Source organism: Hemibagrus wyckioides, linkage group LG11 (assembly GCF_019097595.1).
Source record: "Hemibagrus wyckioides isolate EC202008001 linkage group LG11, SWU_Hwy_1.0, whole genome shotgun sequence".
In the NCBI taxonomy this organism is placed as follows: Eukaryota; Metazoa; Chordata; class Actinopteri; order Siluriformes; family Bagridae; genus Hemibagrus; species Hemibagrus wyckioides.
Genome location: NC_080720.1, coordinates 20,107,704 through 20,124,271, shown reverse-complemented (window position 1 = coordinate 20,124,271; position 16,568 = coordinate 20,107,704). Strand labels below are relative to the sequence as shown.

The 16,568-nt window shown below is 38.7% G+C and overlaps 2 protein-coding genes across 7 annotated transcripts in view; one reads left to right on the top strand and one right to left on the bottom strand.

Annotated features, from left to right (window-relative positions):
• Positions 1-72: 72 nt before the first annotated feature.
• Positions 73-11,199, bottom strand: pcif1 (phosphorylated CTD interacting factor 1). Of its 3 annotated transcripts, none has more exons than XR_009206045.1 (17): positions 11,062-11,199; positions 9,584-9,726; positions 8,999-9,123; positions 8,536-8,673; positions 8,200-8,345; positions 6,241-6,395; positions 5,745-5,892; positions 5,567-5,650; positions 5,374-5,473; positions 5,114-5,276; positions 3,841-4,016; positions 3,510-3,596; positions 3,220-3,404; positions 3,025-3,118; positions 2,753-2,928; positions 2,162-2,495; positions 73-2,125 (listed from the first exon to the last, which is right to left on the bottom strand). XR_009206045.1 is itself a non-coding variant. In XM_058402747.1 (17 exons), the coding sequence occupies exons 2-16, from the start codon at positions 9,705-9,707 to the stop codon at positions 2,216-2,218; spliced, it is 2,181 nt and encodes a 726-aa protein (XP_058258730.1). In that variant the 5' UTR covers positions 9,708-9,726; positions 11,062-11,199; the 3' UTR covers positions 73-2,127; positions 2,174-2,215. The 3 variants fall into 3 exon arrangements, 2 of the variants coding, with proteins under 2 accessions (XP_058258730.1, XP_058258729.1); XM_058402747.1 differs by having other exon boundaries at positions 73-2,127; positions 2,174-2,495; XM_058402746.1 differs by having other exon boundaries at positions 73-2,495.
• A 75-nt stretch (positions 11,200-11,274) lies between these two features.
• pltp (phospholipid transfer protein) overlaps positions 11,275-16,568 on the top strand; it is a 15,126-nt gene continuing 9,832 nt past the window's right edge. For all 4 annotated transcript variants that reach the window (XM_058402753.1, XM_058402755.1, XM_058402756.1 and 1 more), the window contains exons 1-2: positions 11,275-11,414; positions 12,494-12,706. The gene's annotated coding sequence lies outside the window, so the exon portion shown is untranslated. The remainder of the gene's footprint in view (positions 11,415-12,493; positions 12,707-16,568) is intronic.

The window sequence follows — 16,568 nt, the reverse complement described above, 5'->3', positions numbered from 1 at the left end:
GACATTCCAAAATGTTTGTCAATATAGTGTAGCTGCGAATGCTGCATCAAGAATAACGCATCTGACAAAGCCTATGAGCACTATACATTTAATTCTCTCTTTTGTGATTGTGACAAATGGGATCAAGCAAAAGAACCTAAACAGAACACATACAACATTGAAATATAAAAATAACAAATCATTTTTGCTGGTTACACTATGCAGTACTGTTCATACACAGTTCTACTATTACATACAAGATAGATTTCTCCTCTTTCTCAGGTATCACTTTGGTTTAGTTTAAAATGACTTCTATTTAATAAATTGTATAATTCATAAACAAATTTGTTTAATTAAAAGAAATAAAAAGCATGGGGCGAAAGACATGTAGAATACTTTTTTCTTTTTTTTGTCAAAAGAGCTCACTACAACTGTGGCAGAAAAAAAACAACAAACAAACAAAAAACATACTTCATAATGCTTTTCTGTACAATATCTACAGTTTTGCTGGTGATGGGAAACACCCCAGGAATGAGAAAGCCAGATAAAGACTTCATAAAAGGTGAGATACTACCTTCGGGGGAGTCGGATGTTAGCAATGATCAGCAAGCTGCCAAAACTGTTTACTGCTATAATGGCGAGAGTGCATGAGCCGTCCCTCAAGCGTAACGCTTGAATCGATTACAATTCATACTTTAAAAAAAGAAGACGGGTATATACACAGAGAGGTGAAAAAAAAAATACAACAGAAAGTAAGAGACCAGATCTAAGGATGCTTATCGATTCAACTACGTTTCTAATTGCAAGAAAGCCGATTTCAACAAATTGAACAAGAATGTTGGGAATAGAGAAGATTTGATCCGATCCTTGCTCTACTCCCAGAACTAGAGAGAAAACTTAGGATCAAGTCTTTGACCCCTTTTTTTTTTTTCTTTTTGTTAATTTACATTCATTATGCTGCCCAGTGATCAGGTTTAATCTCGTTCTGGAGTAAACACACCATTACAAACATATTTGTAACTTCACAGAAAGAAAAATAAACCAAGGCATTTAGTAAAATTATTTCTAAGGCTCAAATTAAGACAGTAGGATGGATTCTATAGGAAGGATGGATGGACAGTTAGTATTGCCGAAATGCAATATCACATATACACGTCACGTGTAAGCTTTTAGGTTCACCTATTGCTTTCTCTGGAAATCGTTACTGAGACATACATTAAGTAAAATGAGTGAATAAAGGATGAAAGTTATATTATCCACTCAGACAAATCGTGTTCAGCACAGTCGATGCTACCAAACCTTTCCGAAAGCACGTCCTGTACACCTGAAAGAGTAACATAACTGCAGACGAGTAAGCAAAGTCAACTGGATTCATCTTTGTCCTCTGTGCACAATTTTCAAGGAGTACATGAAAAGTGGAGCTAAAGCACACTGAAACCAATTTCTTGGCATCTGACAGGTGTCTGTTTAACTCCTTTGCATCCTGAACCCCACCCTAAAAGGAACCACTTTGAACAAACTCACAGGTGAGTTTTTTGTCCTCGTCAGTGCTCTGTTCCAGAAGAGGGACCACTAAGGCTGGCATGGGTAACTTCAAGGAGTCTCTCCAGCGCTAAATAAACTGGCACAGCGAATCTGTATGCACAAGTTACGCACATGTTAGGGGGCTTATAAAACATAGCTTCCTGCTAATGGATTCATCACCCTTCTGTTGGCATAGAATTAGGGAAAAAAAATGATTTGAAGAAGAAGAAGAGCACAACAGAGACACTATCATCCATTTTGTCCACTTCTCAACCTGACAGAAAGACAACTCTGCCAAGGAACAAAGCACAGAGTTAAAAAAAAGGCCAAAATAAAACAGGACCCGAGTAGCATTACCACGTCTCAAATGACAACAGCAACAGCAAAACGTAATTAGTGACCAAATAATCACATCATCCGTAAAAAAACAAAACGAAACAAAAACCTTAACAACTATGACAACATTAATAATAAAACCCATAATATTTCTTTAAATATTAGAGACTGAGAAAAGTAAATGAACATTTTCTCTTTAACGCTCTCCTCATTCTCTCTCATGAACTGACTTAACATGCAGCCAGTCGCGCTCCCTCTCTCTCTCTCTCTCTCTCTCTCTCTCTCTCTCTCTCCACACACACACACACACACACACACACACACACACACACACACACACACACACACACACACACACACACACACACACACACACTTAAACGTTTGCTGTTTCGGGTGCAGGGCTGCTACTTTCACGGCCTCCGGGGGCTTCCAGGCTCGCTGAGCGCTCATAGCTCGGTTTAGAGTCTCTGTCTCCACTACTGGTGGAAGAAGAGGAAGAAGGTCCAGGAGAGGACAGTGAACGTCCCGAGGTCTTATACGCAGCCAGTAGCTCTTGAATCCTCTCGCTAGTTGGCTCCCATTTAGCAAAACCGGCGTTGTTCTGCAGGAAGATGACTGCTGTTCCGTGGATGGCTTTGTAGTACATGTCCTCTCTTTAAAAAAAAAAAGAAGAAAGACTTACGTCACATTTAATGGCAATATTTCAAATCACATCAGTTCCTCTGTTCATTCAAAAAAAAATCTTGTTTTTAATTCCATTTTATATTTTACTTTTAAATCCCATTTATTAAATAGCTTTCCTCTGTGTCTGTGCAATGAATAACAATGTTATATGGAAGTGTGTGCGGTATTAAAGTGTGCAGGAATTGGGAAGGAGAGTGTAAAGAAATAGACATATAGACAATCTGACCTTTTGCAGATATGCTGAGAGCCACTACGATATTCGTGCTCAAAGGCTGGCACCGACATCTGGTGCCTGCGGAAGCGACTTGTCTCCATCCGTGTCAGTGCTGGGGTCGGGGGGTCGCGCCATTCAGGAACAAAGATAATGAAAGACAGAGGCTCGCTAGAGTTCTCTAGAAGCTCCTAGAGATCAGTGATGGAGAGCAGACAAGCAAATAAGCTTCCAGTATACAGTACATACAGAACAATAAGCTGGGATTTCACTCAAATCTCTCTTACTTCAAAGTGTGTGACCATGGCATCCATGAACTCCTCACAGAATGGAGGATTAGCTTCAAATGATCCACTGACAGGTGAAAAGCTTAGAAATGGCCTGAGAGAGAGAGAGAGAGCGAGCAAAGAAAACATTTACATTAGAATGACAGTAATTATAAACCAGTGGTCAGATTTGAGCCTGCACTCTGGAGAACGTACCCTCGAGAGCCGAAGAAGCCGTCGATGTCAGGAAAGGCTGAGCAGAACTGCTTGAAGTAGCAGTTGAGCGGTGAGGCAAAGCACTCGAAAGTGACTCCAAACTGTTTGTTGAGAGCCTCAAATACTGGCACGGGAAGAGCTCCCTGTAGACCACTGCCTTCATTCACACCAGATCCAAACATCACCTACAAAAAAGAAAAAACCCACAGTGAGATGATATGAATATCATTTAGCATTCTCTAAAGCAAAAATAAAAAAAGAAACCCTGATGTTTTAACATATCTGTTCACCTGGTATCTCTTTACAAGGCACCACACACGCGACAGAAACTTCTCAAACCTTGGATCATCGATACAGCTGTACCGATAAAGCAGCTCCTGTTCATGGGAAAGGGAAATTTTAAAATAGAAAATACACGTTTCTCTGTTAGTGCACACAATCAACTGTCACATGTTCACAATTCATACAGTATGAAAAGGCTTCTCTCAAATATCATCTGACATCTCTATTAGATAAGTGAATAAAAAGAAGCTTTAGCACTTTTATTTGCTTGGGCTTTTTGTATTATTTTAATCATCACATCGGAAGTGAAGTGTACAAGAGCACTGCATTAAATCCTACCAGTTTATTGAAGTGGCCACGGTTGACTTTCACCATTTCTCCTTTGTAGCGCAGACAGGCGATATCATTCTCAAAGTGGAGCTCAACACGGGGCTGGGGTGGCGATGGAATGGACAGTCGAACTGGATAGCAATAAACCAAGCGGTCCTGCACTTCTGCGGTCTCTGCCCCGTCCACTACAGCACAAGGACAGTCATCAGATAACTAATCTCAATATACTGAGCATTTTATTGCTGGGATTTGGCCTTTTTGTGCTGCTAATGTTCACAAAGTAGAATCTCCAAATACAGGTGGATTATATGTCAGCAGTAAAACATCATAATACATGCTGTTAAGAAAACAATCAACAACCAGGTGTTGTGATGCAGTCCAGCACAAAGCACTGCGAGTTACTGTTATCCCCCTGCCTCACAGCTAAATATTTCCACTTTCAACATTTATTAAATCTTCCAAATGTTCCTCTTATACCATTAAAGATTGACAGTGAAACCTTATGGAACAACAAAATTTGTGCATTTTATTAGCAAATAAAAAACTACCTCATAGTAGTACATGTAATATAGCAGCTATAAATGGTCAATCCCACGCCAGCTTCTCTTTCATCACTTTATTGGAGATAATAAGACAAAACTGCCTGTCACGTTAGACATCTGACATTTACACTAATGGCATTTGGCAGACACCCTTATCCAGAGCGACTTCCATTTTATCTCATTTTTTGTATACAACTGAGCAATTGAGGGTTAAGAGCCTTGCTCAAGGACCCAACCACTTGGTGGACCTGGGGTTTGAACTCACAACCTTCCTATCAGTAGTCCAACACCTTAAACTACTAAGCTAACACATCACATATGACCTTGCTGTAAAGCTTGACCCTGTTTGGATGAATTTCAAAATCTAATCAAGTCATCTACAGGATACATTTAGAGCATTTGGGCAGATATTCTGATCCGGAACAACCTACTCAGCGTTATTGTCAGATCTGCTATTACGGGAAAATAATCAACACCTTCTGACCAAACAGAATTAAAAAATACATGAAAATACCATAGCAGTAAACATACAATACAATGACAATATAGAAAAACATTAATCCTAGATTTACAAGAAGATTACAAACTCTGCTGTTTATGATATTTTTAATTACCATACAAAAATGTCATACTGTTTACTAACTTATTATTTTGTGTTTGTGTGTGTAATAATGCAATAATTATTAATAAAATGTAATAATCATGGGCAGGAAATCACTATCCCCATGTTTTGATCTTACCCGTGATGTTACACTCTTTCAGCAGGTTGAGGTGGGTCTGTCGGATCCTGCGCACATACTCGGCTGAGATGTGGTAGATTTTAGTGCAAATCCCCTCCACTGAGTCCTTGGCTACGGCTGTCACGTGAGGACCACACTGCTTCCGCAAGTGCTCCAGACGATCCTGAGAGAAGGCAAAAAACAGTTTTTAAAGAAAAAACCACACACACACACAACGATGATAAATGTAAAAAAAAAAAAAAAAAAGATCAGGAAAGTACCATGTAGTCTTCTTTACTGGCAGAGTGGTCTCTCCTGAGCCAGTTCATTGTATCTTCAACGTTCCACTTTACAACTTTTCTACTGTCGGGTGTGGCGTTTCTGTTGGCACATGAGTTACATGTGTTAGTCCATCACAAGCAATTTAAATATTGTAAACATTGCAGGAATTGTAGTATGATCATGATTGTTCACCTGGAATCTATCATTTTCTTGGCTGCTTCTGCATACTTGAATAACAGCTTCCTGGCCTCTTCCTTGTATTTAATGCGTGAGAGTCTAGAATTCCAGAGAAAGAACTATGGGTCATTCTACCTCTAAGCACTGAAGTGAGCTTATTCATGCACAGTAATATAGGGGATTGGATTTGGACCTGATGGGGATGTCGTTCATGACCTCTCTGAACATGGAGGGTGAGATGACGGGCTCACACTCGCTGGGCAGCAGAGGATCCACTCCTTTATCCATCACCTTCCTCTCCAACAGCCAGCGGTTGAATGACTCTCGCGGCGGCTCTATCCCTGGAACGTGCAAATCAACAGGGTCAGGGTGTGTTTGTTTAGTAAAATCCCTGACTGCTTTATGGCAGCTTAGATGTGTTTGAGAGCTCACAATATCTTTTGAAGGGGGGAAAAATCTCCAGTTCGTGTTGTGTGGTGCCCTTAATGCCAGTGCAATACAGAACAGCCCGTAGTGTTAACAATAAACTATACTCTGCATATGTCTACATTCTATATGCCAAGCACGACGTGATGAGAAGCATCTCTTCTCTCTTAATTGTTACCTTCCTTTGATACTACAAATAGAGATCTGGATATTCTGAGGTGTTTCTCTGGAATGTGTGTGTTTGTATGTGCGTGTGTGTGTACCTTCACGCTGGTAACACAGCTCATGGTAGTGCTGGCGGAGTTTGGTGGTGAGCTGGGCACGCTGTAGCTCAATCTCCGGGTGAGGAGGGAGGTAGTTGAATGGAGCCCGCTCTTTAATTACTGCATTGGTCTGAACGTCCAGATCCCAGTAGATTCTGAAATAAAAAATATAAAAAAATGTGTCAGACACTTATACTTAATTTCCAAAATTTGAGATCTGCTACTTTATAACATCTATCTATCTATCTATCTATCTATCTATCTATCTATCTATCGTTTCAGAAGTATTGGTACAATTCATGTGCAAAAATAAATAGTACTTCCAACACCACGTTACAAAATTACACTTGCAATGCATATTATGTGAATCAACATATATATATATATATATATATAAAATGAAGTAATTCATATATATATATTGAAGTAATTGTAAACCAACTTTCTCTGCTTTGATTAGATGATACACACACCATCCACAACTCCTGCACATTTCTGAAGTTATCTAATCAGCCAGACACATGGCAGCAGCACAAATCAAAAAAATGAAGCAGATACAAATCACATCAACCATCAGACTGAAGAAAAAGTGATGTATCCGATTCTGATTGTGGCATAGATGTTTGTAACAGACTGTCTGGTGTGGGTGTTTCAGAAACTGCTGATCTCTTGGGAAATTTACACACAAAAGTCTCTAGAGTTTAAACAGAACGGTGCAAAAAACAGCCAAAGATTGCATCAGATTACACTTCTGTTTGCCAAGAACAGAAATCTGAGGCGATAGGGGGCAAAGGCTCGCTCTAACTGGACAGCTAAAAAAGAAAAAAAAAATCACCTGGTCTTTGTCCAGTCTTCAGCTGTGCAATATCAATGAGTCTGTGCCAATGATGGCTTCAGATTCCTGTTCTTCTTCACCTCAAGTTCAATATCAAGTTAAAGAATGCTTATATTTGTTACTATATCCTTTCTGACAGCTCAAACCAATCTGGTCATTCTCCTCTGGCCGCTCTTATCAGCAAGCCAGTTCCCTTCACAGAACTGTCACTCACTCAATGCTTTTTGTTTTTTTCTCATCATTCTCTGTAAACTCTAGAGTGTGTTGTGTGTGAAAAATCCCAGGAGCTCAGCAGTTCACATTACTTAGCTAACACTTTTTCTTCGTTCTAATGTTTGATTAACATTAACTAAAGCTTTGACTGTATCATCATGAAATATGGAAATATATGGTGTTGCTGCTTGCTGATTGATTACTGCATGAATGTGCAGGTGTACAGACATTCCTTATAAAGTGGATAGTAAGTATATGTTTGGGGTCATCACTGGGGCTAAAATTTTCTGGTACTTTCATTATATGATCAGCTTTCACAGAGCTATAAGCTGTAAGACAATTAGCGAGCCACAAAACTTGGAAAAACAAGCATAGAGGATTTTACTGATTATTATTTATTATCTAACGGATCTGTGCATAGATCTCTCTTTTTAATTTACCGCAACGATGTTTCTAAAGACTAAGAGCAAATATTTCTGCAGGGAGGACGATTTGTTGCCATTTCATTTTAAACATTCTTTAATGGTGACAATATTCTACCTTTTTCTATCTTATGAAAATTTGAATCTCCAAAGGGTGCAAATAATTTTGGTGCTTTTCCTTTTGTTGTCCGCATAATATCTGCAATAGTATTTGACAGCATAAACATTACAAAAAATAATAAAAAATGTTGTCCTAGATTCTCGATAACAATTTTTTCACTTGTTTACAAAAAACTCAAAAAGAGACAACAAAGCGATGACATTTGATTAAATGATAAGCGAAATACACACAGTTTCTTTCTATTCTGTTGCTTATTTAGTAGTTATAGCATTACTACTATTAATAATAATACAAGTGTCTAACAAGACAAGTGCCTACAAGTGTCCTGGTGAGGAAAGGAGCATGGTGTATGATGCAGTGTTACTCACACAGAAGGCCGGTATGGGGCTGGAGCAGGAGCAGGGGTGCTAGGCTGGGCTTGTTTTTCGTCTAAGGTGGAGTTCCAGGGCTTTGCGCCAGGGGTGCTTGGTGATATCGGGATTGTAGGGGTTGTTGGAGTTACAGGAATCTCAACCTTCATATTCCAGGGGAAAAGAAAATCATTTAAAAATGATCAGCAAAACCTGCTTTCATTATCTTTAAATAGATACCATAAGTAAGTCAACACAACATCTTCATCAGAATCTAAATGAGGTAGCAAAACACTAGTCATTCAATCTACCACTTAATAACGCATAAAAAAAAAAAAAAAAAAAAAAGCTGACCTTCGGCCTCTTGAAGCTGTTAGGGCCCCCTGAGGAGGTATCCTCTGAGGGGCGTCTCTTCCGTTGCCCGTTGCCCAGCCCAGGGTCCCCTGTGCCATCACCGGAGGCAGGAGCAGCGTTGAGGCCAAGTGGATCAGACTGAAACATTAGCACGGTCAAGAAAAGATCAGTTTCAGACTTTAAAACAGAGGTGAGTTACAGGTGCTGACAAAGCAAAGGCACTAGAAGGAATAATCATCAATCTTGTCCGTGTAAATCCCAGGTGGTTCAGTTGATTAGACTTTCTAAAACAACCAAATCTTCCGAACACCGAGCGAGTCGTCATCTGTGCAAGTGTCTGATTTAAGTTGTATTCTGCTCAGCTGTCAAACTACTTCAGGTTTGTTTAATACAATCAAGTGTTACAAACATCTAGGTTTATTAATAAAAGTGTGACTGATATTTAATTTTCCTCTGTACTTACGATGACATCATGCTGCCCCAGGACCGGCATCTCCCACAATGACTGGTTGGTAAACCGGTTAAAATAATATGGCCGATTCTCCCTCTTGCTCCAGCATTTTGCCCATCCAGCCTGAACCAGCTCATCTAACATAAGAATCAGACAGCCCCAATTAATAACTGGATATTACAGTTTGCTCTAAACATAAAATAATACTCTGTGACACAGTACAAGGAATAGCAACGTGGTCACAGTACTATACAAATCCTTGACTACATAGATGGAGTTGGAAATATAACGAGAAATTATTGAAAAATGGCATCATGATACACAATTCTGAGCCTTATGAGTACTGTCAATAATTATTAGACACTGATCATGTGTTTAAATGTCACATACGTATAAATAACCTATACAATAAGTACTTATTGCAGTGAAATGTTTGGAAAAGTGGAAAGCAGATTGTAACCCAGATTCCATTGTAAGCTGTATACCGTGTTCACTATTGTTAACTAAAGGTGTTTCTCTGCCATTACAGACATCACACTAGAAGGACAGTAACATGATACTATATATGCACAAGCAAACACACCCACACACACACACCTGGCAGGTCCTGGATGGCTTTGCTGGTGGAGGGTGTGAGGGGTGGTGCTTGGGCTGAGGATCCAGTTGGGGACATGATCATGCCCGAGTCTCCCTTTATGGTACTATGGTTTTCACTCGTCATAGCTCCTCATTTGTCCTGTCTTCATTTAGAGAAAAAAAAAAAAACAATACAATACAATACAATACAATAAATAAATACAACCACACACCACTCATTTCAAGCACTTAATGGAATGGGGATAATTGATTTAAAATGCACTTGATGAATGAAAAACTTCACACAATATGTAATTACATGTTCCTGTGTTGATCAATCAGCCTCTATGAGGAACAGGAGCAGTCTAGCTCCTCATTGAGACAAATACTGAAATGCAGAAGCGCCAAAGCACTTCATTCAAGGAGAAGGGGAATCTCTGTCTACGTCACCGCATCAGGAGCTGAATACTGTAGTTACTCTAAAACTGTTGTCACGGTTTTAGGTCAACTCTAGTGACCTTGATGGAAATATATAAGCAGCCGGGATGGTTAAATGGTTATAACTCGTAATAGCCGCTGATATTACAGTGTTTAAGAGGATTGCAGCGCCAAAACATGGAGGGGGCGCGTCACCAAAACAAGCAGCTCGTGCTCTACTATTTACACCATTTATTCTATTTGTTGTGTCTCGGTTATTGATAGATATGTGCGTTTTGATGAAGCTCGATAATAATAATAATAATAATTGCTATATATATATATAATACCAGCTGTAAATATTAATAACTGTTGCATATATAGAAACGGAATGAAAACAACTCGGCGATTAGCTTGCTAGCCCGTTAGCCAAGCAGGCTTTCTTTTCAGGCTGTTCTACGTTGTTAATATCACAGTAATAATCATGATATGAACCATATAGAGATGATGTGTTTGTATAAACAATGTGATTTATGTGCACCGTCTTAAAAAGCAGTTAAGCGCTCAAATGGTCGCTAGCAGGGACACGCATGCGCCTGCTACACCGCCCACCCCGGACCGAGCCGCCCGAAAACAAACACGGAGGAGGAGGAGGGGAAACGCCGGCCATCCGAGCGCTGCACAACAAAGACAACAGCAGCAGCGAGCAACTCGGCCAGAGGATGCGTGCAAAAAACAGGTAAAATACGAACGAATACCTAGCCATTTGGTCCACGTTGTGCATAAAACGCACGAGGATAGACACGGGCATCCGTACGTGTGGTTAAAATGGGAATGTGTGACATTTAAGCCCTGCGGATCTTCGTCCATGACAACCCCAATTTTAGGCGCGCACTTTGGATCAAGGGAAATGCAAGACAAGATGGCGCGCGCGCTCCAGTGCGAGCTGCCGCACAGTATTGCTTATTTATTTCGTGCACTAACGCACACATGCGAGGTTTTTTTTAGACCTTAGTGTGCCCTGGATATTCCGATACACGTCTGTCTCTACAGTGTCCCCATTAAATCGCTAAATCTCTTACCTGAGAGAGATTTTCTAGGAGTCCTGTATAGGCTTTGCTCTATTCGATCCGGACCCGCCTCCGCCTCTCCCTCCCCACCGACTCCGCCATCTTGTATCGGCCACTCGGACCTGGGTAGTGCGCATGCGCGAGTTCAGTCGCCTCGCAGTCCGCCACATGTCAGCAGCGCGGAGCCATTTGCAGAAGGGCAGCGTAGGATCTCTGCATGCGCGTGGATTGTATAGAAAAATATAGTTTTATTTTATTGTTTAATTGTGTGCATGTAGTTTCTTGGTAAATAAGACGCGCCCTTTGTGTTGTGTGAACTGAAGAAGGGAAACGTCATGTAGAAAAGGAGCTACAGACTTGCCCAGGTAGGCTAAAGAAACAAATTTGCTTTATATGTATTTAACTGGATTTTTTCCATTGTGTATTTTTAAACATCTGAAGATGGTTTAATAAATGTGTGTTTTAATATATGTATGTATAGTTATTAATAAAGCACTCCAAACTAAATGCGCAGAGTATTTTTCTATATCTTTTTTTTATTGTGTCTGTAAGCTGGTGTGTTTCCCACCACTGTCTGGTGAAGTTGGTGCTTGAGTAATAATAAAAACAAAAGTCATAACATAATCAGTTACAGGGGTTTAATTTATATAAAGCCCTTAAGGTTTTCATTGTGCACCTCATCCACACCACAGATCCGGTGTGCAGGTCTTAAATGATTTCTACATTTACATTTTATCACTGTATTGTGTGATAGGAATCCAGCTGTGTTAATATGCTTTATTCACTCACCATACTGGTGTAGAGAACATATGATGTTCCTAGAAGCATGACTAAGCTTAACCCAACCTATTTCTGTATACACCTAGTACAGAGCTAGGATATGCTTAAACACACATTGTAATTACAAGCAACATGAAAAAGAAGAAAAAAATCGTAACCAATTCATGGAAGCATGTAATTTTCCTTAATGTTCATTTTCTCTGCTTGCTCTTTACCAGATGCAGTTCATAATGTACCACCTATCTGCGGTTTAAAAAAAAAAGTTTGGTGCTTCCAAGAAGTCAGGAACTGATTAAAGGGTCACTTTTGTGATTAAAGAGCAGTTAAAATTGGCACTGTGTTTGAAAACGTAAGGAGAAAACTTGGCAAGCAGATATTATATAGATAGACAAAAATAGATGAATAGAGAGGTCAAAAGTCTTTCAGCAACTTTGCGAGCAAAGTGCTTCTGTAGGTCTAGGAGCTGCAGGACACTATGTTTAAGAGTACATGCAAGGGTAAATATTATGATGGGGGGGGGGGGGGGGTCTATAAAAATCTAGGCTCTCAGCACTTTATGCTCCCCTGAATACCACATTTAGAGTAAATGCTATTGTACCATGTGTTGGTTTTTTTTTGTTTTTTTTTTTTGTTTTAAATTACTGTCATTATTGCAACCACAAAGTCATACGACATCAGGCAAGCATGGGACCACCCTTTTCCCTGAACCTCCCCATATAAACTGCCCTGCCATGAAGGGGTCAACAGAAGGAGGAAAGATTCAGAAGGAGAGGAACGGGATTTAGGAATCACTTGACAAGCCACTGAGGAATTCCTGAGAAAAGTAAATCCGAAAAGTTTCTCCATCTAAAGCGCCAGACAACATTTCTACCCTCCTGTAAGTATTGGGCCGAATTGTAAAAACATATAGTATAGTAATAGTAATATAGTAGGGAGAGCATTTATTGTGAAAGATAATTTAGCTGTTTGTTAGAAAGTTTTGTCCAACTCAGCAGTGCTACAATTAGAGATGAGTAAATGTTAATTAGTTGCTGTTTTCTTTTAGTAATAGCTAAACATTTTACATTATATATTTATTAGCCTTGTACATATTAAACAAAAACGTTTTTATGTCTGTCAATTTTGTGTAAATTACCTGACTACAGGATAAAATCGTGCCTAAAAAAGAAAATCAGTTCAGAGGTACGGTCCATAAAGCATCTTGACTGCTGTGTGAAAGCACTGATGCTGCACTCAAACGTAGCATGACTTGTACTTAATGCATTATATTTGAATGGGAGCAACAAGGTATTTCCTACAAGCTTTTTATACTTATGTTCCCTTATAAATTAATAAATCATTTTTACCTAATAATAATAATAATAATAATAATAATAATAAGGAAAATCTCCTGCATTTGTTTCACACCAAGCTTTGTTGAATTAAGCTTTGGTATTTCTTTGTCTCTTTCTCAACTTTAAATAAAATGCATTCTTCACCCCCAACCTTTTTGGGGCTATTATCGGGCACTGACCCGAAAAGCAGAGCACTTGTTTGTGAAGAGTAGAACCCCCTGCCACATCTGCTACAAACACTTTTCTTTACAAGCCTAGCATGGGAGCATATCTGATGTAAACACTTAGCGGAATGAGGACATGAATCACAATAGCATGGCTGCAGAGAACATGGGGAAAAAAGTGACCAACTTTGATCTTAATAAACCTAAAAATATTTATGGACATCTGGAACTTTGTTTCATGTTGTTGCTCACTCTTAGTTTATCACTGTGCTTGTTGAGGAGTTTTGTAATGCATCTGATGGAAGTTGTTTCCTAAATTTCCAAGTATTTTTAATGGATTCACATTCAGGAGTACTGTGACCTAACACCCCCTCCCTGAAGACGGGAGTTGAAATTGAGAGAGTTCTGAAAAGAGAGTTTTCACATCAGACCTTGGGGGCAGTACCCTCATAAAACATGCTGCTAGACACTTTGTTTTGATTCTGCCTATTCATCCAGATTATGTCTGAATGGCAGAAGACAGCTGTCTGCAAGCCACTACACATGAGGATGGGCGAAAATACATCAAAATATATTTTAAGAACTAATTTTGTATATTGAAAGTTTTTGAAAGCATGATGTATGTCATGCCATTCGTTAAATGTAGAGTTTGCCTAATGGCATTCTTGTGATGACTAGAGTTATTCAGAAACTAAACTGGTTGTCTACACTTCATCTTGAAGATGGTGAAACAATCAGTGTCTTGCACAAGTATTCCCCCTCTCGAACTTTTCTCCATTTAACAATCTGGAAATCTACACACAATAGTGTTGAATTTTTTTTCTCTGAAGAATGTACTCATTTTAATTGAAATCTAATCCTAATCTACTTTAATCTTTAAATCAAAAGTTCATTTTAATTGTTAAATTTACTCATTTAATCTAAATCGAATTGATTTTAATCCGTAATTCCAAAGTTAAAAAATGATATAAAATATATTTTATATTTATATAGATTCATTGCAGTGGGGGAGAATAATATAAAATTATTTAAAAATGTATATTTTTATAGTTCTATGAAGTGTTTACACGTCGGGGTGAAAAACATAAATGTGTTCCGGTTCGGATTAGATCAGTTGCATTCACATAAATATTTGAATGAACTCCACAGCTATGGTATCATGTGATCTCAATATAAATACAACTCTCTTCTCTTCCTGGAATGGAGTGTGGTAGTGAACAAACAGCATCATGAAGACCAAGGATCTATACAAACAATTCCAGGACAAAGTTCTGGAAATGTATCAAAAATGACGTGTTCATAGGACAACCACAGCTCAATCACAAGATAGGCTTTCTGGAAAACAGGCAGAAACAAAGCTGTTATGGAAAGTGTGAATTCCAGTTTGAAGACTAAGCAGACATGGGAAAAAAAGTTTCTCTGGACTGATAACGGAATTTGCCTTTTGGACATTTTGCACTGAGCACTGTTTCTTTATTTCCATGAGAACATTGTGTCCTACAGTGAAACAAGGTGGTGGTAGCATCAACAGCAGCCTTTATTTTGTCACACACATTAAAGCACAGTGAAATTCTTTTCAAATTCTAGTTTGGTTGGATAGAAGCAGGGGTCAGGGTACAGGGTCAGACATGATACAGCATCTCTGGAGCAGACAGGGTTAAAGGTCTTGCTCAAGGGCCCAACAGTGGCAGCTTGGCAGTGCTGGGGCTTGAACCCCCGACCTTCTAATTAGTAACCCAGCCTTAACCGTTGAGTGACAAACATGCATCTTGTTCTGGTGGTGCTTTTCATCAGCAGGGACTGGGAAACTGGTCAGAGTTAAGGGTGAGGAGGAAGGCACCAAATACTGGGCAATCCCAATCCAATCTGGAAGTCTATCTTCCAAGTCTGTAAGCCTAAATACACTGCCAAAGCTATACTGGAGTGTCTCAAAAACCTAAATGTGATAGATTGTCCCAGTCAAAGCCCAGACCTCAATCTGAGTAAAATCTGACTCAGTCTATGGCAAGATTTTCAACAATGTCTCCATTCAGCCTGACAAAGCTTGAGCAATTTTGCCAAGAAGAATGGGCAAATACAGTGCTTTGCCAAACTATTCAACCCCCATTCAAATCATCTGGATTACAAATGACACACATTGTTCCAACCAGTATTTTCATTGCAACCCAATATACTTTTGTAGTAGGTTTTTAAAACATATTATTTTTCAGCAGATAAAAACCTAAACTAAAAAATGTTGCTTTCTTGAGTATTCCTCTGTATGGGAGAACCACCCTATTCTGCAATAACAGCTTTGAGTCTTTCTTCCTGGCAGATCTGCTGCAGATTCTTCAGGTTGTTTTACATTACACTGAAAAACATATTTGTTTTTAATGACTCCTGCATTTCTCACCCTTGTGTGTTGGTACCATTGTCAAATAACCTTTTTAAAAACCATCAGATTTGTCTGGAATACAAGTAACACAGAGATTTTTCCAGACAGAACTTCAACTTCAAAACAATATGAATATAAAAATATGAACATATAAAATTCAATATAAAAATTGTATTTAAATTTTTAAAATAATAATAAAATTTAAAAAATGCACAATATCCATCCACTTTAGACCAGACCTACTTGGTAGAACCTCCTTTTTCTACAGGGGGTCTGTCTGGGTAAACATCTTTAAATTCTGCACCAATCCACCTACTGCCAATATTTTTGGACAGCAGGTGAAACAGTAGAACCCGAATGAATCCCCGTGCAGGAACAGGGAAGAACTGCACAAAAAGACAGTCAACAAGCTCCAAATCAAAGCAGGGACACTGAATTATGCTGCAATTCTAGTCCATGTACAGATTTCATGTTTAAATCATTCCCTTCCTCATCATGCTTTAAAATATTATTACAATAATATAATAATGACTATGACTTATTTTACAATATTGCAAATGAAAAGGAAAACATTACATTCAACCTGAGAAGGATACATTTTTTATTATATTTATAACTCCTCTGATTTTTCTTAAAAATATGAGATTTATATTTATAAAGTAGTTTAGAAACCTACTCTATGTTATTGTAATATTGTATAATATTACATTACATTTATATTTGTTAGGTATTTTAGTGTAAAATATTACAATATTTTGAACAATTCCATAGCGGCAATATTACTGATGTTGAATATTATGGTACATCATTACTACATGTTCTATATTATAGGATATGCTTCCTCTGATTTCTCTTTAAAGGGATTTT